This window comes from Cololabis saira, chromosome 15, assembly GCF_033807715.1.
Source record: "Cololabis saira isolate AMF1-May2022 chromosome 15, fColSai1.1, whole genome shotgun sequence".
Classification (NCBI taxonomy): Eukaryota; Metazoa; Chordata; class Actinopteri; order Beloniformes; family Belonidae; genus Cololabis; species Cololabis saira.
Window position 1 is genome coordinate 7,884,116 of NC_084601.1, and position 26,818 is coordinate 7,910,933.

The 26,818-nt window shown below is 38.2% G+C and overlaps 2 protein-coding genes across 3 annotated transcripts in view; both read right to left on the bottom strand.

Moving 5' to 3' along the window:
* Window positions 1-14,263, bottom strand: part of LOC133461457 (solute carrier family 45 member 4) — a 71,115-nt gene extending 56,852 nt beyond the window's left edge. Inside the window, exons 1-2 of the mRNA XM_061742378.1 lie at window positions 14,141-14,263; window positions 12,742-12,822 (exon numbers count right to left, since the gene is read on the bottom strand). The gene's annotated coding sequence lies outside the window, so the exon portion shown is untranslated. The remainder of the gene's footprint in view (window positions 1-12,741; window positions 12,823-14,140) is intronic.
* Window positions 14,264-18,644: 4,381 nt separating this feature from the next.
* LOC133461458 (DENN domain-containing protein 3-like) overlaps window positions 18,645-26,818 on the bottom strand; it is a 42,980-nt gene continuing 34,806 nt past the window's right edge. For both annotated transcript variants that reach the window (XM_061742379.1, XM_061742380.1), the window contains exons 25-30: window positions 26,654-26,808; window positions 25,080-25,146; window positions 24,894-24,966; window positions 24,692-24,801; window positions 24,441-24,578; window positions 18,645-23,225 (exon numbers count right to left, since the gene is read on the bottom strand). In XM_061742379.1, coding sequence (XP_061598363.1) covers window positions 23,031-23,225; window positions 24,441-24,578; window positions 24,692-24,801; window positions 24,894-24,966; window positions 25,080-25,146; window positions 26,654-26,808 — 738 coding nt within the window. In that variant the 3' untranslated portion in view covers window positions 18,645-23,030. The remainder of the gene's footprint in view (window positions 23,226-24,440; window positions 24,579-24,691; window positions 24,802-24,893; window positions 24,967-25,079; window positions 25,147-26,653; window positions 26,809-26,818) is intronic.

A 26,818-nucleotide genomic window follows, 5' to 3' on the forward strand; every position in this document is an offset into this window, starting at 1 on the left:
ACAGATCCACACGTACACCCACACGTACACCCACACAGGCTTTAAACTACAGAAACACGCACAACAAAACACACAGGACTATTTTAGTGAGTGTTTATTCTTGTGCCAGACCAGATTACCTGTCACACACAGATGAAATCAGGTCAAGCTCGGACTTCCTTACATCATATCAGATCTCTGTTTCCCTGGTTTGTTTTGTTTTGTTGTGTTTTCTTTTTTTAAGCTCCCTTTCTGTGTTTCTAAGCAAGAAACCCTGATTTATAAATATGATGCCATGGAAAAAGCTTAAAAAAAAAAAAAGTAAAAATTGGATTTTTATGTAGGACAGACATGAAAAAAACATTAACCAAATAGATTATATAAATCTAAGAAAATCTAACATCGGTAAATGCAAGAGTCAACACCGACAACCTGACATAACACTCAATAAAAGCAAACTAAATTAAAAATTAAATTCTTCATGAAAACTAAAAGACCAAAGGAAATCGTTTGATTTTTTTCCATTTATATTTCTCTTTGCTGCAATAACTTCCTGGTATTCAAATTGATTTCAGCGGTCATTTTATTTTTTATGTGAAGCCAAAAAATCGGTTTTTATATATGTGATACGTTGTATGGTTATGAATTAATTTATTCATTAACAAGTTGAAGAATTGACATAGTTACAAGTAACTCCCACCTTAAAGTAAACTTGATTTTTGACTCTCAAAACCTATTTTTAAGAACTGCTTACCTCTCTTGTTACATAAATTCCAGTCAAAGGCTTCTCTTATAATCTACAGCTAAAATTAATTTCCAAGTGAAATTATGTTTTGTTTATAAACCGTGTACTCATGAGATGGGGCAGCTCGTGAATGATATTGACTGAATGACGCATCATTCAGTGATTCTTCATTCAAAAACATCTGTTTCATAAAATTCCATTAAAAGCAGGATAACTTGTTTAGATGCAGGGATTTTCAGGAGAAAGATGCAAGTGAATCAAAAGAAGAGCTCTTTAGTGTGCACTTTGCTGCCACAATTTAACTCTGGTTTTCATTAAAACATGTCACAGATCTCATCTGAGCCCCAGCAATAGTAATGAATGTGACAGTTCTTTTGAGCTTGATCACACCACAGTTAATAACACAATCTTAATTCATGTTCCACGTATCTGATTGCTCTCTGAGTTTGCACCATATCCATATCTGAGGATCATACTGTTGCCTCCCCGTTCCAGTCCCAGACTCCTTATTTCTGCCAATTTATATCATTGTAAATTGAATAAAGTAGAGTTTTGAACCATTAACGAGATAAATGATGTGAATGCATCATATTGCGATTGGATTTGATGATTTACAGCCATTATGATCAGATATCTAATTGACATAGAGCTTTAAATATTCAACAGCAAACATATTAGCAATCAGTATATCGCTACCTTATCTTTCCTGGAACTTTGCTTCCATGCAGATGTGAATTTTGACGTCACAGAGCTGCAAGGCACATGATCGCTCTGCAAAATACATAACACTGACCCAAATAGAGCTAGATATAGATTACAAACCTCAGGTTTATGTTCATAAACCGTTGGGGCCTGTGGATGTTTGTGTCCATCTGTCTTTGTGTGACATTTAAGGAAAGAAGAGTTGTAACTAAAATAAAGAGACACACAGGACTGGGATTTTTCCATTATAGTGCCTATTTCCTGCTGTGATTGGGATCATTGTCCTGCTGCATGTCCCAAACTCACAAAAGCTTTGGCGGTTGGACAGACGGCCTCATATTTGACTTTAAAACACCTTAGTTCACGAAGGAGTGACTCATTGATTCCATGCAGTACTCAAGTTGTAAAAGAAAATCAGGGGGGGATGGTGGATTTTTATCATATGGGGACAGATAATTTGTGCTGATTACAAATAACATAATATATTACAAATAATAGTACTGACCAAAACACCTGCAGAAATACTGCAGGAATGACATAGCAGCAGTTAAATGCAGCCTTCTGTAAGCTTTAAATATCCACTGGGCTTACATCAAATACATCAAAACACAACAATAAAAAACTGTTTTCTGAACTTATCAATATGCCTCTGTCCTTCACAGGATAAGTAAAATGGATCACTGCAAAAACTCAAAATCTTAACAAGAATATTTGTTTTATTTCTAGTTAAAATGTCTCATTTTAGTAACTTAAAATAAGTAGAAAAATCTGCCTGTGGAACAAGATTTTTTTGCTTGTAATAAGAAGATAAATCTTGTCCCACTGGCAGATTTTTCTACTTATTTCAAGTGAAAATTTACTTGAAACAGGGGAAAATTGTCAAATAAGTTATTTTTCTGGTGTTATTTTTCTGGTGATGACTCTAAATGTTGAAATAGCAGTAAAACCACATTCATTGATGAAATGACATAAGGGATGGAAAGGGGGGGATGATTTTGACCGTTTTTAAATTTAGGGGGGATGCCATCCCCCCTCACCCCCCCTCAATTCGAGTACTGATTCCATGTTGCCCACATCCAGTGGCAGCAAAACAACAAGCCTAAACCATCACCCTTCCACCACTATGCTTGACAATTACTATGGAGGCGTGTGGTGTGACCAAAAATCTCCACTTTGATCTTAAGCTTGGAGTCAAGATTGTAGATAAAGCAACAGAATTACTGAACTGGTATGACGGGTATAAAATAAAAATAAAGTATTTGATGGCAAGAATAATTATTATACTTTAACTTGTACACTGGTTCGAGTTTAATGTTTTGAATACAGAAAAAGTCCTACAGAAGCACTTTTGTTAGAATGCAGAATGTTTTGTTAGGTTTTAAATTTAGTTTAAGGCATTGTGTGTGCAGCTCTTTGAGTCTTTCTTTTATCCAGAAACTTTGCCTGGAACACAGAGACTCTTTAGTCTGTGGCTACATCTTCTTGTAAACGTCACAGGAAGATGTATTGTGAAGGCAGAAAAACACTCAAACACTTTAACACTTAAATGCACTAAAAGGCATTCTATTGTGGGCATATTTCCAGCTTTAAGAAGCAGACGGCGTGGATAAGAGAGCAAGGCAGCGGTGGGATCAGACGGAGACGGGATGCGTGCACTATGGTGCAGTGCTGCTGCAGTGGAGCGAGCACATGTGCCTCAACGTGCACCAGCATCAATAACAAATCCCTCACTTAAACACAGCACTAATATCACTATACAGCACTCTATGAATGTGATGTAATATGACACACTCCAATAAAAAACTCTCACACACACACACACACACACACACACACACACACACACACACACACACACACACACACACACACACACACACACACACACACACACACACACACACACACACACACACACACACACACACATGGATACTAAAAATACTTCCATGTACCTGCCACTGGTGTGTTTTTATCCCTCTAAACCTTGTAAACCTTCTATCTGAGCCTCACCTGAACTTACAGCTGCCATCTCTCAAAATAGAGGTGAAATGTCCTCGATCACTTTAACCTTTAGCCATCATCATGATGAAATGATGAGAGGACACGAGCACCAACAGTGTCTCCGAGTCTGAGTTCAGACTAATCTACCAGTCATTCTGCTGACACACACCGATCCAAGTCAGACGAGGAAGTCTGCTGTGAAAGAAGCAGCACCGATCCAAGTTTTCTGGAATTGGACAAGTTTAGCAAGTTTCTGCAGAGAAAACTGCATTACTTAAGAGAGAAAACACACTTAAGTGTAGCAATCTGGTGGTGTGTGATCTTGGCTCAGCTGCAGGGAACATTACTGATTAAGGTAGCTGAGGGGCATCATTAATCAGCCTCACTCTCTTCATCTGCTAATAGAACGCTGAGGTCCCAGTCAGCTTTTTTTACTCCAGAAGGAAATTGCGAGAAAGCCAGCATCGCACTGATTGATATTTGTTTCAGGATTGTGAGTGGCTCGCGAGCCTGGAAACCTGGAACCACAAGGACTTTGTGTGCATATTTACACAAACAACATCTCTGAAATGATCACAGACACTGTCACTCGGTTTCTCGTCCTTCAATTTTATGTTAAATCTAAATATTCTTAAATGTCAAGTGACCATCACCGGTTTCTGTCCCCACATGGGTTTCAGAGATAATGGAAGGGAAGTGTGTATACAGCGGCAGCTTAGTCATCCTAACGGTTATTTCTAACCCAGCCGGCTAATATTCTGGCTAGTTAGTTTGCACTCTGGTTGGTCTATATTCATAATGAATGCATTTATAACCTGCATATTTCTATTTGCACATTTAACTTCTTTCTTTTTTGTTATTTTTCCTCTATACATATTTCCATCATGTAATGCTTTTTTCAAGCTGAAGATAGACTAGCTGTAAGCACGCTAAAGATGCTTAGAGTTTCGTGACATCCCTACTCTATTATTTGAAAAACAGTTACATTGCAACAGCAAGCTGATATTACTTTTTTGCGAACACCAAAGCCAAACCCCCAAAAAACCATCACACACTATTGTTTTAATCTCTAAAGGTCTGTTTAGGGCCTAGGTCTGTCTAGACCGGGGGTCGGCAACCCGCGGCTCTAGAGCCTCTTTAGTGGCTCCCTGGAGCTTTTTCAAAAATGTTTGACCTTTTTTTTCTGCTTTTTTTCCTTTTAATTACGGTATCTTTTTTTTTCCTTTTTTTCTCTTTTTTTCTTCCTTTTTCCTTTCCTTTTTAATCTCGACATTTCAACTTTTTTCTCGAAATTTTGACTTTTTTCTCGTCATTTCGACTTTTTTCTCTAAATTTTGACTTTTGTCTCGACATTTCGACTTTTTTCTCGAAGTGCATAATGAAAAAAAAAATCTTCCCCCAGTTATAACTAATATAGAAACATGCAGCATGTGTTGCCTTTATTCTAACGCCTATACAAGACTTTTCATTTTTTGCGGCTCCAGACATATTTGTTTTTTGTGTTTTTGGTCCAATACGCCTCTTTCAACATTTTGGGTTGCCGACCCCTGGTCTAGACAGTGGATAACATGGTGACTAGTAGTTAATTTTTATGTAACCTACATCCCCATAAACATTTTTCTCCACTTGTTCGCCTGCATGTGACTATCAAAGACCCCTTGTGCAAAACCTGTTAACAGTCTGCGTTGGCCTACTTGAGGACTGTGGTCACGTACCTCCTGTGTCACCTTACACACAAGTGTATATGCATGCACACACACACATACACACACACGCACACCACCTCAACCCTGTCTGTGCCCCTTACAGTACAGTACACCATACTCAACATCATATTACTGCAACCCCCATCTGCATCCTGTGTTTCTGGCCCAGGGGACCGGCCCCCCCTCACACAGGCCTTCATGAGTGGGTATCCTCTTCCTCCTCCCCGAGGCTTTTACCCACAGGGGAGCTGGGAGCCGATCACGTGACCAAGAGGAACAAAACTAAATAACCTACCAAGAAGTAGCAGGCATCAACTTTACACGTCTCTTGCTGATGGGCGTTCATTTCTGTTTTGTGGTGAACACTGCCACCAAGGACTGCCTGTCACTATGAACAGTTTTACCTCCCACTGACAAATAAGAAAACCGTAAAGCTGATGCTGAGTCGCACATCAACTCGCCACATGAGCCTGCCTGCTGAAAGCAGCTTAACACTGATGTTTTTGGTTTTATCTTGTAACCAACATTATTGTTTCACATAAGCAGAGTTGACAACAGGCCAAAAGAATGATAAGTGCACGTACAGACGTGTTCAGAATTGCGTGAGACTTGGAATGTGGGCTGTTTGGACCCTGCCCACACATTTAATGGAATATTCTAGGAAAGAAAAACACGAAAACAAAGTCTTACTCATTACTAGACACCTGCTTGTTGCTGATAAAAATGCAAAATTAATCAATACAGCCAAACTGTTCAGTTTGTTTTAGTTCAGTTTTGTTGTCAGCAGCGAAGTATAGCATCAAAATACTCAACTACTGTGCAAGAAAGTTAACCCCAACCTCCTGAAATTGTTCCAAAAGTCTTCCAAATAAGTTAAATTAAATTCATGCAATGACATGTGATCGAGCTTTTTGCTCTTCTCCTTCTCACGTTCTGATTTTCACAGTCAGAAATAATGACTGCACGTGTGAAATTTTGCACGGGTTGTACACAAACCATATGTCCCCGAGCATCTCGTCAAACCTGCAGACACCTACGAGCCACAAAGGCAGTCCGTGGGAAACGGTATAACATTTCAACCTAAGTCTAATTAAATTGAATTTCTGACACACGTCATATTGTGCCACATCGGTTATAAAACGTTGGTAAGATTAAACAAAAACAGAAGCTAATAAGCACAAAAACAAATGCAAACTCTCTATGTAATATTCACTGGTTGTGATTCTTTAAAGATTTTTTCTCGGCATTGAAAGGATTTTCTTCTGTTGTGGCAAAAGTCTGTCTCTTACTGTGAATGCAGTGTTACTGGCTTTACAGGCACACACCCAGTTATCTTCTCCTCTCATGCACCAAAACACCCAACCACCTCCCTCAGACCTTTACAGACACATTCACATTCAGGACTGGGACAATCACTGGCCTATCTGGTAAAAAAAAAGTCAATATATATCCGTCCAATAAAATCCTATATTCAGCAGTAAACTGACATCAATATATAGATTCTACCTTGGACTCCCCCTAATTCCTTCTTCTTACTTCCTACATTGAAAACCCTTTATCTACTGTATGTATGTGTGTGCTTCAGTTGTGTAGGCATATACACACAGAGTTGCGTCAGACATTATTTGATAGGTGTAAGAATTTGGATTTGATGTGGGTAAGTGATGCATGAAGTATTTGTACTTGCTGACTATTTAGAGAAAGCGTGGGATAAACGAAGAAAAGTAACATATATGGGAAAATATCCATTCTGGTATTTTTATTTTATTTATTTTTATTTTTTAATTTATTTTGTTTTTTCCGGTGTACATTGTGCAGCTCGCAAATTAAGTGAGTGTGATATTGTATATTGATGATTTTCTGTTTCTGGTGTCTTATAATCCTGTAAGGGATGGGTCTTCGGACATGACACAAAAATAAAATTCATTCATTCATTCATTCATTCATTCATTCATTCATTCATTCATTCATTCACAGACATCTTAGGATTTATTTTCAAAACTTTGTTGGCAGAAACAGTCACTCTTTGCTTTGCATAGTAAGACTAATGGTCACCATGATCCTACCAGGAGTATGATGTTGGGTGCTGGTACTTTTCAAAACTTAATCATATTTTAACAACTGATTTTTATCTTATTTTAACTATTGTTTTTATTTTTATTTTTGGTTACATTTTAAATCATGCTTTTGATTTATGTTTTAATGTCTTTGTAAAGCACTTTGAATCACTTTGTTGTTGAATTGTTGTTGAACTTGTCTTGCCCTACAACAAGTGCACAGAGCTAAACGAGAGCAACCCTTGAAACGGTCTGTTAAGCCACTCTAGGTGAAACACTAGCCCCTTTCACACAGAGATTCCGCAATATTGGTGTAAAGAAGTCCTGCCAATACGCCGCCTTTGTTGGTTCACACAGAACCATACAACGCCGGCATAACGCCGCTCCCGTCTGTAAATTCACACAGCATGCCGGCGTTCCGCAATCAGAGGCGTGACGACAGCGTCAGTCCGACCGTCATGTCAGCGGCATGCCGGCTGTGTCATTCACACAGACCCCGTTTCGTCTCTGTGACGGCTCTGTGACTACCTCCGCTGCCGGCTTATTGGTGGGGCCACTTGGCCCCCCCATTCCGCCTCCGTGACTTTCACACAGAACAGCGAGGCGGCTTAAAGGCGCAACGTTCCCGCCTCGAACTGGCTGTGTGAAAGGGGCTAATGTGTCCTTGGACTACACATAACATTTCGTATGTGTTCTCCAGGGAACATTTTTGGACAGTGAATCAGCTTAAACCGCCGCATTCATCTTCCTCCCTGAGACATTCAATGTCCTCAAGGCTAGAAATGTTCAACTGTCGGGATTCTGCTGATAAGAATGCACTGAAACCACCAAAACATGTTACAATTTGTTGCCTATTAGGTGCAGAGAAAATCAAAATTAGAGGCTGCACCCTCTAAATTTGAAAAAACAAAAACAGGCAAAAAACATTATTTTTCAACTGTAGGGAGTGAATGTTTGCAAAAATTAGGCTCTTTAATTGCCCAAAAAGCCAGAGTCAAGTCAAGTCTGTTTGCATGGTCGTAGTTGCCCTCTTAAGAATGTTTTTAGCACCTTTATATGCAACAATCACTGCATCTTTATGTAGGGGCAGTATTTGTGTGAGGACATTGCATTTAAACTTCTGATAACTCTATAAATGTATTTCTTTTCAGAATAAAAGCATTGTTTTATCCTTTGTAATGTTTGGCACTCACATGCACTTTTTGTATTAATGTTGTAGCTGCATGCTGAGCAGACAACTGCCTTGCCATGCCGGTAGCCAAATATTTTATATCTCACATAACATACCCCCAAAATGTCAGACAGTAAACTGACACAGCGACAATTACAGAGATAAGTGTGTAAGAAAAAAAATGGGTGTGGTATATACTTTTATACTTCAATGCAAAAATAAGGCCTTTTTTTGCCAATCGTCTCTGGCATCCAGTCAACTTTCTAGAAGTTTAACTGAAAGGCAATTTGATGCTCATAAAGAGTAAATGTGGCTCATTGATTATAGATTGTTAAATTTAAAATTGGGAACACACAGCCTGAATAAAAGTGTAATCAGGGTAAATTTGAGCTTTTTCATCATGAGTCAATGCCAAACGGACAATGCCACTTTACTTCCCTGGTTACAGCACGCTTGTATCAAGATATGCAAAAATCTACATTTTGAAGAAGGAAGAATGTTGGCTGCGGCAAGACTCAAACATATGCATGTCCCCCCAGGAGACAAGGGTTCGCATCAATGCAAACATCAATGACAAGTTCATATTGACACCTTCTTAAAATAATGGCCTAAGTCAAATTGTTCTCAAGATTTTCCGAAAACCAAAAAATTTAAACCAAATATTTGGTTCAGTTTTGTTTTTTGTTTTGTTTTCATAGTGCATGGCACTATGATAGTGAGATACCTACAATAAGACGATTCAGGAAATCTAATCACCACTGAATATTCCACAGTAAACTATAAATGACGTTATTAGAACGTGGCAGCATTTGGGAACGACAGCCTCTCAGCCACAAAGTGAAAGACCACATAAAATCAGGGATCAACAATTGCTAAAGTTATTTAGTGCATAAAAGACTCCAACAACATTAAAGTAAGCACAAAAACTGTTTAGTGGGGGCTTCATAAAATAGCTTTCAATTGCAAAGCATCTGTATGCAAGCCTTAGATCATCATTTTGGACAATGCTTTGCTTCCAACTTTAAGATAACAGTTCGGAGAAGGTCATTTCCAACATAACTTTGCCCCAGTAGATAAATCAAAGACTAAAAGGACGTTGTTTAATGTTAGAACTTGAGTGGCACCTTTGGGCTGAACTGGAGGAGAGACTGCCAGCCAGGCCTTGTTGTTCAACCAGTGCCCAACGTCATTAATGTTCCACAGAATAAATTCCCACAAAAACCTCAATATCTTGTGGGAATCCTTCCAAAAAGAATGGAAACCGTTATAGCTACAAAAGAGGCACCAAACCCATATTAAACTGTATGTATTTAAATACAAGGTAATTACAGTCCCTTATGGTGTAATGACCAGGAGTCCAACTAGTTTTATCCATATAGTGTAGCATTTCTTTCACCACACTTGACATCACCAATAAATAAATACAATAATTATTTCAGTTATTTGAATGTGGTGCAAAGAAAATATCTATTATAGAGGGGTCTCATTGTCTACTTTCAAATTGTCACCTACATAACCATAACAACATGCATTAACAACTCCAGGCTCCATAGTCCTAGATGCTTCTATGCACTCTTAAGGATTCCTTTTAAAAATATGTGTGTGGACTCGCCAGCAAACTTTCCATCCTTGCAGGCTTTAAAAGAAAGTTTGAAGTGAATTCATCAGCACTAAAAACACACAAAAAAAACTGCAAATTTCGATCAAAAACATTTCGCAATGCCACAGGTTTCCCAGCATTTATTTCCAAGGTGACAAATTCGCTTATCATCTTTAAAAATCAATTCAGTTCAGTAAACCATGTCCTTGAGACAGAGAAAGATTGAATGCATCAGTGAGAACCACCGCTTTCTTTTCACAGTAGACGATGAGTTTAAAAAACACTAAAACGCAGAATTAAAAAAGTTGATGGATGGAAAACAAATGGAAACAAGCAGGGGGAAAAAGGAAAATGACCAACAACACAGAAAGGAGCAGAGCTGAGAACGTTTGTCTCTTTATTTACAATCTCCCATATGACATATTACACCTGAGGTGTCCTGTAGAGAAGTGTCCTTTATCCCAAAACTGGACCTCCATATTTCCCTCTTCTACATCAAACTTTGTTTATAGAACTTCCATCAACAACCAACCAGCCATGCATGGACTATTGCTGAAAATCTATTGACACCCACACATATATATGCATCTTAGACAAACAAACAAATGCACCATCCTGCACCATTAGCAAAGTAAACCATAAAAATCAACTCTCTTCTTTCAGGACATCAGTGGTAGTCATTAGAGGTTTTAGATAGGTTCATCCATTCTTTAACTTCAAATGGCCACATCTCCATTATGTTTTTAAAATCGTTTCATATCAAAATATATAAAACAGACCAGAAACTGAAGCTGAAATATATACGTTTGTGTCTCTGATTTGGTGTAGATTTGAGTGTTACTGGTCTAAATGAGACAATAGTAGAGAAGATGAATTGCAGTCTTAACCTCTTATCACCAGTGAGAAAACACCAATTTCTTTCCCTTTTCCTGTCAGATTAGAAAATAACACACACACACACACACACACCAGGTCATCTACACACACAGGATCAAGGCTCAGGATACAAAGCCAGACATGCTTGCCTGTGTGTGTGAGTGCATGTATCGCAAAAAGGCAAGTATTATCTAATCATCAAATTAAATTAGATTTGACCAAAACCAAATTTTGTAATGCTTCTCTTTTTCCTATGAACAGTATATTTGTTCGTTTCTAGCTTGTAGCTTCACTGATGGGAAGAATGATGACCAGCGCTAAATCCTGAGAGTAAAGGCAATACCTATTATTACCGTCATGCTGATTAATGCCACACATTTCCTCAGTTTCCAGTTTTTAAACTAAGCTTACTGGGAGAAGCTTCGTATTTAAGCAGCACAATTTTTTTTCCGGGTTAAACTATCAGTTTCAATATAATATGAAAGAAAATGTGTTTAAATGTCAGAATTGTTGTCAAAGAATTGAAGTCTCTTGTCCCCACTAGTCGAAAAAAAAAAAGACCCTGAGAAATCTCTTTACTGCACTAATGTGACACATCAACAATGATCAAATTAGTTCACAAAGCTACAATGGACATGACAGCATTGCCCAAGCAAGATACCAAACAAGAGTAAAACCTGAACGGTGTCATAAGAACAACTTCATCTCCACAACTTTAGATGGATCCTCTGAAGAAAAAGTTGAAAAATGTCCTTTTGTGCTTCATCTGACATCCAAGATTTGGCACAATTTTTGCCAAATTTTTCAAGCCTTTTTACAATTTTTCGAGCCTTGACTCATTTTCTAGTCCCTCAAAAGAAAGCTGAGAGTTGTAGACAAGAACTTCAATTCTGGACACCAACCATCTCCTGGACATCATGTTACAGAGGTTCCTGTGAGATGAGCAACACCAAGTGTCCTCAAAACATGACCTAGTCAGTTTAGAAATATGAAATATGATTGGTCTTAGAGGATTAATGTTAATTGCTGAGCCATAATTCAACGCACAGATAACAATTTACTAATTGAATGGCACATGGTCTTACATTTTAGTTCCAAACATCGAGTATTTTGTCCTGTTTCTATTGTAATAAAGCACTTATAAACCTGGTTATTGGCTCTTAAAGCCCCACTAAAGACGGGATCCACATTTTGTTTATGGAAATACGATCTAGTCCCTTGACAAATGCTTTGCATGTAATACAAATGTATGTCTGTGTGCAGAGAACTTGTTTATGCTCATGTGACTGTCTTCTCGTGAATAGATTTGTGTGTGTGTGTGTGTGTGTGTGTGTGTGTGTGTGTGTGTGTGTGTGTGTGCGTGCGTGCGTGCGTGCGTGCGTGCGTGCGTGCGTCCGTGCGTGCGTGCGTGCGTGCGTGCGTGCGTGCGTGCGTGCGTGCGTGCGTGCGTGCGTGCGTATTAACCTGATGCTGACACAGCAGAAACCACCAGTCAGCAAAGACCTCATCAAGAGGAAGTTGATTGCTTTCATTTCAGCTGAACCGGCCGGTCTTCAGTGAGTAAACTGAAACCCTAACAGCACGACAACCAAACCAAGAGCCCAAACTCATTTTTCGAGTGCGTTCATTAGCAACGATCCTGTCAGAACAATCTGAACCAAGACCATGACACATCACAATGAAGAGTTTGAAAACCTATTAGACTTGAAACACAGAAGATGCTAAATATATATATGTTGACCATTTTCTGCCTTTTTTGAGACCTTTGTTGTGTTTTGGCCAGATGTACAATATCATACATCCAAATAATACAGAAAAGAAGGACTTAAAAATGCACCGGAATTGGTTGTTGTTGTCTTTGTGTACGTGTAAATGTGTGTGTACATCCAGGTGAGACTCACCAAAAGGCATTGAAAGCTTCATAAATGTCTCGGAGACGTTGTGTTTGGCCCAGGCTGCAATCTTAAGCCCTGATGTCGTACCTACACACACACACATACACACACACCGAAAGGTTAGATACAATAAATCACCATGGTGTTCCTGATATCAGCTTTACTTCACATAACATCAATACAGCTACCATCACAGCAGCAAACACACACACACATTCTTGCGCTCTCATAACACAAAAGAATATATCAGTAATTCCTTTGAGACTGGTATTTGTGTCGCTCCTCCCTTGCTGCCGAATTTCAATACAAATATTTGTTATGTATTTAAGTAATAAATATGTCATGGGTTATAACACTTCCATGTGTTATAACCTGTGACTAAATCAATAATTCTGGGTTAACAGAATAACAGGTTAAATGATGAACCTTGTACAATACCTCAAGAGAGATGTCTGACAACAAGCAGGTTAAGACGATGAAGATACTTTTAAGAAGTAGAAGATATAGAAGATAAAACCTGAAATTGTTCCACAAATGCTGCTTCAGGAACAACTTCAGTGACTGGTAAGAATTGCAGTCAGGAGGAAAATCCCAGATGATGACATGTAAGCACACCAGCAGCTGATGGTAAACAACTCACTAATTAGTAGCCTACTTGACTAAATAGCATGACATTCCCTTATATTTCCACCAGTTTTAGTGGGCAGTCTGAACAGCTCTCCACCCAAACATGCTGGTAGTTTTTCCAGTTTTTATGTTCCTACAGGCTCTGGTGTCTCATTCACTAATGGAAACGGCATCATCCTGACTTAAGCCTGATTTATGGTCCTGCGTTAAATCAACGCCGTAGGCTCTGCGTCGGTGTAACGTGGAACCATAAATCAGCCTTAATACCAAAAGCCAACAGCAGTGAAATAAATGAAACCTTTCAAACCATACATGTTTTCATTGGACAAACTCCAAAGAAAACTTTCGGATCACCTTCCTTGACTGCTTACATTGTAATGTAATTATTTAATTATGGATCCAGACCTCTCTGCAATTGTCAGTCCCTTATATTATAGCCTGATTTATGGTTCTGCGTTAAAACGACGGCGTAGCCTACGCCGTAATTCTGCGTCGGTGTAACGCGGAACCATAAATCATCAAATCCCGACCTCTCTGCAATTATCAGCCTGCACCTCCAGCCTCCCTCTTCTGTTTTGTTTTTGACCCAGGCCTACATAAACTAGTGTAAAAGCCTCCCCTCCTCTTCTCCTCCCCGGCTCTCTGCAGCAGCAGCAACCTGAGATGCTGTGTGTTCCGCCCGCCGGAGCCAACCAGCAGCGGCGGCTGCAAAACACGTCTAAACCCCTCGGCCGGCCGGGCTAGAGCCTCCAGCCTCCAGCCGGACACCAGCCCTCACCTTGCCAGGTCGTGTCAGCCTCTCTGGCTCCCTATTTCCTTCGCTGAGAGGGGGGAGAGTCGCTGTCCTCCGCAGCAGCTCTCGTTGCATATGTTTACCCGCTGCTCCAGCGCTCCAGCCAGGGCTTTAAATACGCCTTTAAGGGGATATCTGTCGGCACAACAGACGCAGCGCCGGCTTCCGCCGACGTCACGCTCATTTGCATAAAGGGGCGGGGCGTAGAGGTGGCATGCAAAACAAGCGGATAGGCCGATGGTTGTTTTAAAGGGGAATGCCGGCTCTTAAGCCTGAATTATGGTTCTGCGTTAAATCGAAGCCGTATGGTACGAGGCGACGCGCAACGTACGCCGTACGCTCTGCGTTGGTGTAACGCAGAACCATAAATCAGCCGTTAGATTTCCACATAATGCAAAGTAATACAAAAACCCCAATTGGCAGCACAACGCAAAAACACAAAACCAAAAACAAGACAAGGGCAAGGACATTCAAAAAGTCTAGTTTAGTTTAGTTTACTGGCCCTTTTCAATTCCCAGTACAGGTGCAATTCGTCGGTGCCATACAAAAAAACATATATAATTTTTGGTGTATACACACACACACATATATATATATATATATATATATATATATATATATATATATATATATATATATATATATATATATATATATATATATATATATATATATATATATATATATATATATATAAGCTTATGACGCCTACCCTTTTCACAAAAATGTTTTAGTTTTATAAACTAGTACAGTGTCATACAGTATTTATATAAGCAATAATACAATAATACATTCATACATACACACACGCATACTGTGTATACATATATATATGTATACACACACACACAGACACACACACATACGCATATATACATGCACACATACACATGTCCATAGGTACAGGCCTATGTGTATTATCCCTTTGTTAAAATGTTGAAATGTAAGTATTTATATAAAGTATAAATTATCTCAGCTCACCGTATATTCATGCTTACAAGGCCTTATCAATATCACCATTTTTAAGAAAAGTTAAGAACCTTCCCCATATATCATCAAATTCAAAGGGCTTTTTCTTGACACAGTCGGTGAGTTTTTCTAGAGCCAGGCCTGACGTTAGAAGTCTCAGCCAGAGGCCTCAGGTTGGACCCCTGACAAAACGCACTTCTGACTTACTTATGCAGAACTTTCCTTTTTTATCTTCCAAAGAACTACTCAGATCACGGTTTGGTTTTGATGATAATATTTGTTCATTCCATATATTTTTCTCATGCGGTACTTATGTTCTGGCTTGACATTCACAAATGGATAAAGCGAAGGATTTTATCCTTCCCAACTTCTATTTCTAAAGATAATATAACATTCGGCATGTTTTTACAAAACAAAAGTGATGAACTCTGTTGTAATGTAATGCTCTGTTTAGCCAAATTCTTTATTCATAAAAATAGATATTTAAAGTCATCCCCCAAATGTGTTGTTTTTTTAAATTAATTTGGATTATATTTAAAATCTTTAAAACTAATAACTGAAACAAAAGCACAAAAAATGTATGAAGTGTTAAGACATTTTCCCACTGATTTAGAAGACTGATATCCTTACTTACCCCTTGTATGATGGACTTTATTGTATTATTTTACTTTAAATGTCATGTATTTAATTCATTTATTGTTGTTTGTACCTTATTTTCATATTATATTACTGTATAATTGTCATGGGACATTTCATCTCTATACACTTTATTCTCATGTTTACATACAGTGTCCAATCTACTGTTCCCTTTAGAAACCTCATTTTTGATTACAAATGTATTTGTATGGAATGTATATTTGCCATGTTTGTTTAACCTTTGACACGAATAAATTATATTAAAAAAAAACCTTTCCTTTCTTTATGTTAAGTGCAGACCCCAATTAACTCTGGTTCCCCAGGGTGACCACACTTTAAGTGTCCCCCTCCTCCCACATTTTACGGTAGAAAAAGGGAATTTACTATGGTTATAAAGACCATAGATTTACATGAACATATTGCTGAAGTACATCCTCAACACTTACTACAAATAAATGTAACACAAGCAACGAACTAAGAGTAAAACCACAGATAGACATGAGTCTACAAACGCCATACTACACTGATGCTCCAATCAGGATGCAACTCACATGCCAATGTAACACCACATGTTAACTAGCATCATTTCCATCATATATGGCCTGTCTGACATGCAAAACTATTACAGCATATCAAATAAACAATCAAACAGGCCTACTGAATGAGCTGATGTGAAGGTAGGGAACAGCACATAAAATAATAATAAATAATAAATAATAATAAAATAGCCATGTGTAGACTGTTAGATTGTTATATATTGGTATACATAGGTTGTTAAGGCACTCACTCAAACGCAATTCTTTTTATTTTATTATTATTATTTTTATTATATCATTGGTTACTGCTGTACCTGTTTGCTCCTATTCCAGCCAATATATAGAGAAAATAACAAAATATGACGTATATGGTCCAGTTAGCTGGCTGGTGCAGTATATGGATAATCCGGCCCAGGTTAGTGACCAATATATTTGATTCAATACATCCAACACAGTATTTTATCAGATAGCTATGTTTTGAAGCTATTACCATAACTGACTGGTTTGATAGGCTAACATGCCAACAAAATGATGTTGAGTCAAATCGTTTTTGCATGTTGTGCGTCCAGCCATTGTGTTTAACGGCACGTAATCATATAAGGTATAAAAATTGTTGTAAACATACTTCCAGTTACAAGTGCGTGCACTCAAAAAGTCAGTTTACTGTCTGGGTTAAGCTTCTTAAATTACATCAGTAAAAAATTATGAAAGGCATAACTGATCAATCTAATAAAATGATAGTACTTGTTTTCAGCTGATCAATATGGCACCAACTCTCATTTAAAATTCCGTCATCGTGGACTTGATGTCATGCAAAAATGAACATATAAACAACTCATTTCCAAAATAATGAAGTATCTTTTTTATTTTTAGACGGAAGTAGTTACAAATTTAAATTTGTGTCATGCCTCTTGATATTTAATTATCTCATATGAAAATAAGTTAGTTTCATTGTGTATTATTTGCAGAGTAGTAGTGAAGACAGTAGTCATTTGTGCTAAATGTGTTCTAATGGATAGTGCAATACAGAGCGAGATTAAGAGCTCCAGCAGTTTTTACCTCAGTACCAGGCTTCATGAAGAGGCATCAATAATGTAGTGCTTACTCATGTCTTCTTTTATATTATGCAAAAGTAAAGAGTTAACAATATGAAGAAAATAAAACCATCTATTTTGTCAAATTCAAATATTCATGTGTATGTGGGGTGTGCCCATGAAGAATTTGCTAAATCATCTCTGCCAATGCCAAAAAGCTTATTTTGCTATTGTCATTGCCTCTTTTTTTGAGCTTTTAGTATCCCCAGTTATTGCCGATCAGGTGCCAATAAGGCACTCACATTAGGTAGTGTAATCTGTTTTATACGGATTTGCAGTCAAGGTTTGCAGGTTCATATGGCAGACGGCTCTCTGCCCACCACAGAATCTGGAACAGACTGCAGCCGTTCTCCGGCCTCTTAGGGCCGCCAGGCCTGCCCTCATCGTCAGGCCTGTTTGCACCGGTGTCCACAGCATATGTGGAGGAATGTTATGTTCAGCGATGAGTCCAGATTCTGCCTGTGGCAGTTGGATCTTAAGGTCAAAGTGAGGAGAAGACGTGGAGAACGCTGTGCAGCAATAGAATAACATCTATGGTGGAGGCAGTGTGATGGTGTTGGGCAGCATCTCCCTCGCTGGAAACACTCAGGAGGCAATCTCAGTGCAAAGCAGTATCATAATGAGATTCTGCAACCACTGGTAATCCCATATATCCAGTCTGGAACCAAACTCTGTCCTCCAAGATGACAACGCCTGTCCCCACCGAGCAGGATTCGTCAGAGACTACCTCCAGAATTTGGGAGAATTTGACCTCCAGCCCATTGAACAGTTGCAGGACCAGGTGACCAGCATGAGGCTATGGATGCTCCTTCCACAGGCAACACAGACTCCTGGTTGTTACATGGATAAGTTGTATTGTTTCTTCAAACTTCAATAATCCAATCCACCAAACACCAGGCAAGAGTCAAAGTTTTTTGGCTTTGGCAGAGAAGATTGGTCAAATCTTTCATGGGTGTAACCTACATTATTTATTCAAAAGAAAAAATGCAGGCACTCTGGTGGCTTGAAAAAAGTTAAAAAAAAAAAACCTTTACACCCTGAGGAAGGCGCAAACCGACACGCGTTGGTGTTTTTTAGATGTAACCCAGTCAAAATAAAGGTTTTCTTTTAACTTTTTTCAAGCCACCAGAGTGCCTGCATTTTTTCTTTTGAGTTCACTATTGCACCCATTGCAAGAGCACCGGTGGTTGTGGGGACACCAGCAGCGTTATTGTTAGGGAACAGCACATTATTACAGCGTTATGTTACTCAGTTTTTTCTACATGTTTATTGTTTATTGTTTATGGGATGGATCCCCATTAGCTGCCGCCTTGGCGACCACTAATGTTCCTGGGGTCCATAAAGTACATAAAATAAAGTACATAAAATATTACATAAATGATAACATCTAAATACATACAGTCATACATTCCTAGCATAACGACACTTATAATAAAAAAACAATAACAACAATAATACACACACACACACACGTTATATATGCATAATATAATATATTAATAACACTATAATTATACTAATACACCATAATAGCAATAATAATACCATACATTAGTAATATATTTTCAGTCACTGCTATCATTATAACTCTACTAATTTCAATATCAATAATACATTCCCAGTCACGTGGTCTGCATACTCGGCTCTGCTGCTCATTTAACAAATGCACGTTCCTTACAAATGTGTATATATCTATATGTATGTCGATATCTATATAGATATCGATAATTATATACATATAGTTATGTATATCTCTATATCTATGTGTGCGTGCGTGCATGTGTGTGTGTGTATAAAACATTTAAGAACTCATTATTCCCATGCTATACCACCAGAGTATTTATCTCTCAGCATGCAGTCTTACTTCTGGTCCCCAGCATTTCCAAAAGTAGAATATGAGGCAGACGCTTCAGTTATTACTGTAGCTCCCAGCTCCCCTTTTGGGACTAAAACTCTCTCTGCCTTTGAGATCAGGCTCAAAGCTTTTCTCTTTGGTAAAGCTTGAGGTTAGGGCTGGTTTGGGTAACATTTAGCATCCCTTTTATTATGCTATTAAAAAGGAATACTGTTGGAAAACCTCCCATGATGCACGTGGCTCTTTTTTCATTCTCTTATGTTTACTTTTCCTTTATGTCATGTTATCGTTATTGCAATTAACATTGGCCTCTAGGTTCCTTGGCCAGGCTGGATTTTATGACAAGGCATTACATAACTTTTGAATATGGACCCTAACATAATGAATTCCATTAACTGAATTTGTAATGGATTTAACTGGAATACCATTTGTTTGTGGTGAACTGAACGTAAATGGACTGTACTGAACCGCTTCATCTTCTAAGTGCTTTGAGATTGGGGCCAAACAAATGAAAGTATTATAATTAATATAACATAATTCAGAATATTCTATTGAAGCAGTAAAGCTGGGTTGTGAGAGGTAAACTCTTCAGAAACAAAAACGTTTTCTCCCCTTTGAGTATGAATCAATATGAACAAAATGCATAATTACAGTATATTCATGGCCTTAAATATTAACTTTATTATAGGGTAGAAAAATCCCTTCGGTGTCAGGGCCGTGAGATCAAATGCCAAATTCAATCAACATAACAAATTTAAGTGTTTTAATTGTATTTATTGAAATTAAGGAAAATGTTTAATGATATTAGTTCTGTTCTGAAATTCAATCAATCAATCAAAGAAAAGGGGAAAAAGTTTCAATTTCAACCCATGATCCAGTTCTTTCTCAAATCTGTCTGCTTGTTGTTACACAACCTTGTTGACATCATTGTGTGCTAACCTAAATACAGAAAGCATAAATGACTTATCTAACCTCCGCACACTCAACACTAAAGAATACTATGCAGATATAAACGTATGCAGTGAATCTTGAAGTCTTATACAGAGCACCTGCATATTTGTAAACTATATATCGAACTGCAGCTTTTAAGTTATTGTACAATCAGCAATTTTGGTTTTCCCTCATAACTTAAGTGTGTGGATTAAAGAGCTACAGGAGAGACAGAAAAGTGGACGTACATGCTGACGGATTACCAGCTGCTTAAGGCTTTATGTTACAATGTCCAGCAGTCACATGCACTGTACGAAAACTGTAAACAGAACACGAGAGGCTTTCAGGCAAAAACACTTGAACCTGTTCCACAGAGGGGTTTGTAGTTCTACTGGTTCGTTTTGCTCAAGGACACTTGACCTGAGTGAACTCAAGTTTTTCGTGTCAGTGTGCTTTTTTTAAGGATATGCAAAATCAAATGACTTTGGTGCAAGTTACATTCTGTTAACTTATATTTGCTGCAATTCAAAATTTATAACATTTGTAATCTCATGTTTGAATTAATAATCACAAAGTTCGAGCTTTGAAGGTGCATTGACAATCCCTTGCAAATGACATAAAATGTACAGATGAAAGCTTGAAGACTAGAATAGCAAATTGGAACATTTAATTTTCTATCGTCTGTTCTTACTTTTAAAAATATTTCCATTTCTAGTCAAATTGCACTCATAAGCTTTGTTGTGCAAGCTTCAACTTCCACTTTTTGGCATCACACAGCGCCCTCTTCTGGTGAGCTGTGGGAGGTGCGTTAAACTGGGACATAGATCGGAATTATTAACTCGAGAAAAATCCCTTTGAATGCATAATTCTGGTTCTGGGATTGTAACGGAAAAATCCCATGCAACTTGAGTTGTTATTGCTTGTAAGGTTGTAAAACACTGATTTGACTGCAGAGAACAATGTGTTCCCAGCCAGTAGGGACTGGTGATCCCGTCTCCTTGAAGCAACATTGACTCATGTTTCAACAAATACCGCAAAGTTAAATTTAAATATACGGTGGCATCTCCCTCTGCAACCTGGGGGAGCCTTTCTTAGGTAGAAAATAATGACAAAACTAGAGATTTCCTTCATAAAAGTATTGGTTAAGTGTGATACAGTTACATGTGAACTCTAAAAAAAAAACAGAAAAAAAAAAAACAAAAAAAAATTAAATACTTTTTTTAAACAGGAAAAAAATGTATTGCACTGTCAACGAGTTCCATGTTTGTTTTCATGTTGTGCATGTGTATGAAATACAACTTTTTTCTTTAAATGAAACTTGAGAACCTCAAGAGAAATAATCTCCAAAATGTTAAAGCAGTTCTGAACTAGAATGACTTACAAAAGACTAAACGTTCAAAGAAAACTAAAAAAACTTCATGTTCTTGAACAGTTAATATCAGTTTGTTCTGATTCACTTGACTAATACAATAACACTATAATACAAATAAGATGTAGTTAGAATACAAACAAAAACAGAATGTAAATATATTTCATCGTGTAGCATTTTACAGACTGGCTGTTTCAACACTTTAGAAAGCGCTTAATGTTTAAGTTCTACAAGGCACTTAGGCAGGAATTCTGACCAATTTGCTTGTTTTCTTCCCAAGAAATAAAAGAAAAAAGGATAAAACTGTTTTTGTGGGAATATAAATAAAAGATTGAGAAAAGTAAATGGTTTATAATATCGTCAGAAAGTCATTTTCTGTGTCTCAACATATTCCAGTTGTTGCAGGGCTAAATTGTTTTTCCTCTTGCAGCTTAAAAAAAAAAAAAAACCCTGTTCTTCAAGTTCAGTTCCCATCATCATGTATCACCATAACTTCCATCAAGAACTCCTGTTGGAGTTTTCCCGCAGTGCCGGGGTAATCTCAGTTTTGTTTTCATGGTAGATTGACTCCTCTGAACTGCAGATCTTCCCCTCAAACTCTCAGCCGGGGGTCGAGCTTCAGTCACGCCATATTCCCATAATGCACCTCGCCCTCCGGGTCAACACCTGTACAAACCAGAAAAACACCCAGCGGAACTTTGTGTATTCCAGTAAACGTATCCTTCATTCAAAGGTGTGGTTGGTCCCACTATTGTTTCACAGCCAGAATGTTCCTGGTTTGAATCCCAGCTGGGTCTTTTTAGTGTAGAGTTGGTAGGACGTCCCCATGTTTGCACAGGTTTCCCCTACTACAGTCCAAAATGATGCACATTACGTGGCCTTTTTATATGCCTGTAAATGTGCATCGTTATCTGAGGTTATACGTCTGCTGCTCTGCAAGATAAACGGCGATAAAGAAGGAAAAGTGAGTGTCGACACCCACCGGGTTGTTCTGGGGACACGAAATAAAAATGTAGCCAGTTGGTCCAAAAAGGTGCCATTTTTTAAAGTAAAAAATACACAAAGTCAATAAAATTGGCAATAAAAAAAGCTTCTGACAAATACAAAAAGGAAATAAAAAGGTTGCAATTGGCCCATGAATAAAGGAAAAATACTCCAGCAGGATATCAGCTGGATAGATAGTGTCAGAAAATATTGACTTCCTTTTACTGAAAAATAATGTCTGTCCCATTCAGCTCAAATTTTTATAATCCAGGGAAAAGGGTGCACATCATACTTCATGTAATCTTGTTGCTTCACACGAGCCCCATGGGATTCCTTCATAAACCTGTGCCGTTCTTTCCAAAATACAGTTCTCAAGTCCAAATTCATCTGAGGTTCTTTATGATTCATGGGTTCAAGTTCCACGGTTGTTTTAGCCACTGAGAGGCTTGAAGAATTTGGACGCCAACTCCAAAATGTGCCTTTTTTCCCCAGTCGTCTCTGTCTATTCCACCTTCCAGATGGCGATCTTTCCGTCGTGTTTGCCGGCTCCGCTGAGAGCGTAGCGGTCTTCCGCCGAGCAGAGCGCCGTCACTTTGTCGGTGTGACCGTGGAGCTCCTTCAGAACCTCGTAGCGGTCCGTGTCCACGATGTAAACCTTCCCTTTGCTTGAACTGCGGCCTACGCCTCCAACCCACACCTGGAAAAGAGGCAGGGTTAAGCACAGTACTGGAGTTGAGGGGGGATGAGGGGGGATGGCATCCCCCCCTGAAATAAAAACGGTCCAAATCATCCCCCCTGTAAAACTGCCATCCCCCCTTTCCATCCCTTATGTCATTTCATCAATGAATGTGGTTTTACTGCTATTTCAACATTTAGAGTCATCACCAGAAAAATAACTTATTTGACAATTTTCACCTGTTTCAAGTAAATTTTCACTTGAAATAAGTAGGAAAATCTGCCAGTGGGATTTATCTTCTTATTACAAGCAAAAAAATCTTGTTCCACTGGCAGATTTTTGTACTTATCTACTTGAAACAGGTGAAAATTGTTTTTTCCAGTGATGAGTCTTGTTTTAAGTGTAATGAGATTTTTTTGACTAAAAATTAGACATTTTAACTAGAAATAAGACAAAAATAAGACAAAAATAACACAAATAACACAAAAATAAAAACAGTTTTCTGAACTTATCAATATGCCTCTTCACAGGATAAGTAAAATGGATCACTGCAAAAACTCAAAATCTTAACAAGAATATTGGTCTTATTTCTAGTTAAAATGTCTCATTTTTAGTCAAAAAAATCTAATTACACTTAAAACAAGACTCATCACTGGAAAAAACAATTTTCACCTGTTTCAAGTAGATTTTCACTCAAAATAAGTAGAAAAGCTGATTTTTCTACTTATTTCAAGTGAACATTTATTTGAAACAGGTGAAAATTGTCAAATAAGTTATTTTTCTGGCAATCACTCTTGTTTTAAGTGTAATGGGATTTTTCTTTACTAAAAAGACATTTCAACTAGAAATAAGACAAATATTCTTGTTAAGATTTTTTGCAGTTTTGCAGTGATCCATGTTACTTATCCTGTGAAGGACAGAGTCATATTGATAAGTTCAGAAAACAGTTTTTTATTGTTGTGTTTTGATGTATTTGATGTAAGCCCAGTGGATATTTAAAGCTTACAGAAGGCTGCATTTAACTGCTGCTATGTCATTCCTGCAGTACTTCTGCAGGTGTTTTGGTCACTGCTATTATTTGTAATATATTATATTATTTGTAATCAGCACAAATTATCTGTCCCCATATGATAAAATCCACCACCCCCCCTGATTTTTTTTTACAACTCAAGTACTGGTTAAACATTGTCGCCCATCTGAAAATGCAGCATGTGTGTGTGATTGCTGCATATTAACCTGGTTTTTAACTTTAATCATGCAGTAACACCCAGAGCAGTCCTGCAGAACCAAACGGCGGGAGGGTTCGCTGCTGTTTCTAATATGCCAAATGCACACTTCTCCAGAGTCTGCACATACGCTCCACAGCTCCTCGCTCTGATGAAAACACAAACACAGGACAGGAAAAGTCACATTTTTGCACAGTTCAAAAATACCAAAAAAGTAGAGAAACAAACAAAACTATGTGACTTGTGTGTGTTGTGTATTACCTCAGGTAAAAGCAGAGCACAGCTGAGTGCTGCTCTTTGTTGTTCTGGCAAAGTAACACGATGTTTTAAAGAACCAGACCTCCAAACTTCCATTATGCTGTCCCTTGAACCTAAACAAGAGTCAGAAAGAGGGTTTTCATGCTTCACTGTTCACTCTTGTTTCCGTTTTATTTGAATGCCTCTGTAAGATTGTAGAACTTACAACACCAGAGCATTCCAGCACAGCTGTTTACAGACAGCAGGCGATCACAGGACAGACGGAAGTGCCTCTTCACCTGAAACATGGGTACGTTTATGCAGCCATTGTTGAAGACGTGAGCAAGTTACTTGTGATGATTTCCTGATACCCCTGAGGGTGAATGTACAGAACGTTCGGTTTCAAGCTGACCTGCAGAGTTGAGACGTCCCACACCATCACAGTTCCTTCCGCGCTGCAGGAATACGCAACCTTCTGGCTGGAGAAAGACACGCTAAAGTTATGGAGGCAGTTGGATAAACTACAATGTTTCAAACTTCAAGCAGCACAAAGGACATTTTGTCATTTTTATCTTTTCGGGTCCTCCCACAGGTGTAGAGAATAAGTGTCTTTTACAGCACAGCCTTAACTCTGATCAGGTCTTTTGCTCTGCCGGTCTCTCGTTTTCTTTTTTGTCATTGCTTTCTTGAGTCTCTTACTTGCCTTTTGCCGCTTCCAAGGTAACTGTGACTTCTGAAGTTATTGGCTGTCATTTGCTGATAATAGAGAGACAATACCTCATAATCTAGACTGTCCCCCTTAAAAGTAAAGAAATATTTCTCCCAGTGAAATTTAAACAAATATTTTAAACAAAATGTCCTTTGTGACAAAAAAAAGAAAAACAAATAATGTTACTGAATTCATAAAATGAATTCAATGTGACTGCCTGAGCCTAGAAAGATCAGAATCAGAATCAGAATACTTTATTGTCGTTGTACCTGGGTACAGTGAGATTTGAAGCAGCATCACCTCTCCAGTGCAAGACAAATAGCAGTAGTGCAAACAATAAGAAATATAAAGCAATAAGAATAATATAAAAAATGTAAAAAAGATCATTACGAACTGTCAATAACTTGAAATTGCAAAACACCACATGTATGACATTGAATGTGTGTCATATTTAATAGCAAATTAAAAGCTCCACCCCGATCGATGTTAAGTAATTATACATTTAAAGTGCTTAAAATGCCAACTTCTAAGCTTCTAAGTTAAAAGGAAGTACAGTATTTTCACTGGGTGATCTCAACAGCTTGACTTTTGAAAAAGATTTTCAATACTTTTACGTCTGAATATACTACTATTTAAGCAAAAACAAGTTCTTGCAGCTTTGAATGGCCTAGTTTTTTTTCTTCTTTTGCAGTTAGGAAAAAGCACTGATCATTTCAGAATAAACTTCTGCATAATTCATCTCACGGTGACGTTAGCGTACGTAAAACACCGGGACGAGGGGATGAACTCCAGCATGATTCAGATAGTGCAGAAGTCTGCTTTTCTGTGTCCATTTGTAATGAACTTGTAATGTAATGAGCTCTGTCAGATCATAATGAGTGAGCACTTCATGTTTTTGTTGTGCGTGTGTGGTGACATTTTATCTTCTACTTCAGTTTAAGAAATTGTGCCAAAGCTCGTTTCAGAAACATTTCCACTCACTGGACTGTCTTCAATGTTACTGAGCACTTTTATGACATTTTCTCCTTTAGGTGCCCTTTCTATATCAGGACTCTTCAAAGCACTTTGAAAATGTTTTCATTAGTTCATCTTTCCACCGTTTCTAACGGTTAAACTTGGCTGCACATTGAATGTCTGAATACATCATGTAGCATGTACTGTTTTCCAGCATATGATCTACAAAAACTATAATTTGTTTAAATACTGCGTTTAACTCATGTGAGTTTACTCAGAGGGATTTGTTTTGACTAAAGCTTGTGTAATTCTGCGTGTGTTACCTGTATTTGTCCATGTCCAGCGCCAGCCCGGTCACCTCGGCCCGGTGTTCAGTCAGCTGTCGGTTGCAGACCATGGACACCATGCTGATGATGTAGATGACCGAGTCCTCCGAGCCCATCCACACCTGATCCTTCTCCACTCGCACCATGCAGTTCTGAAAACAT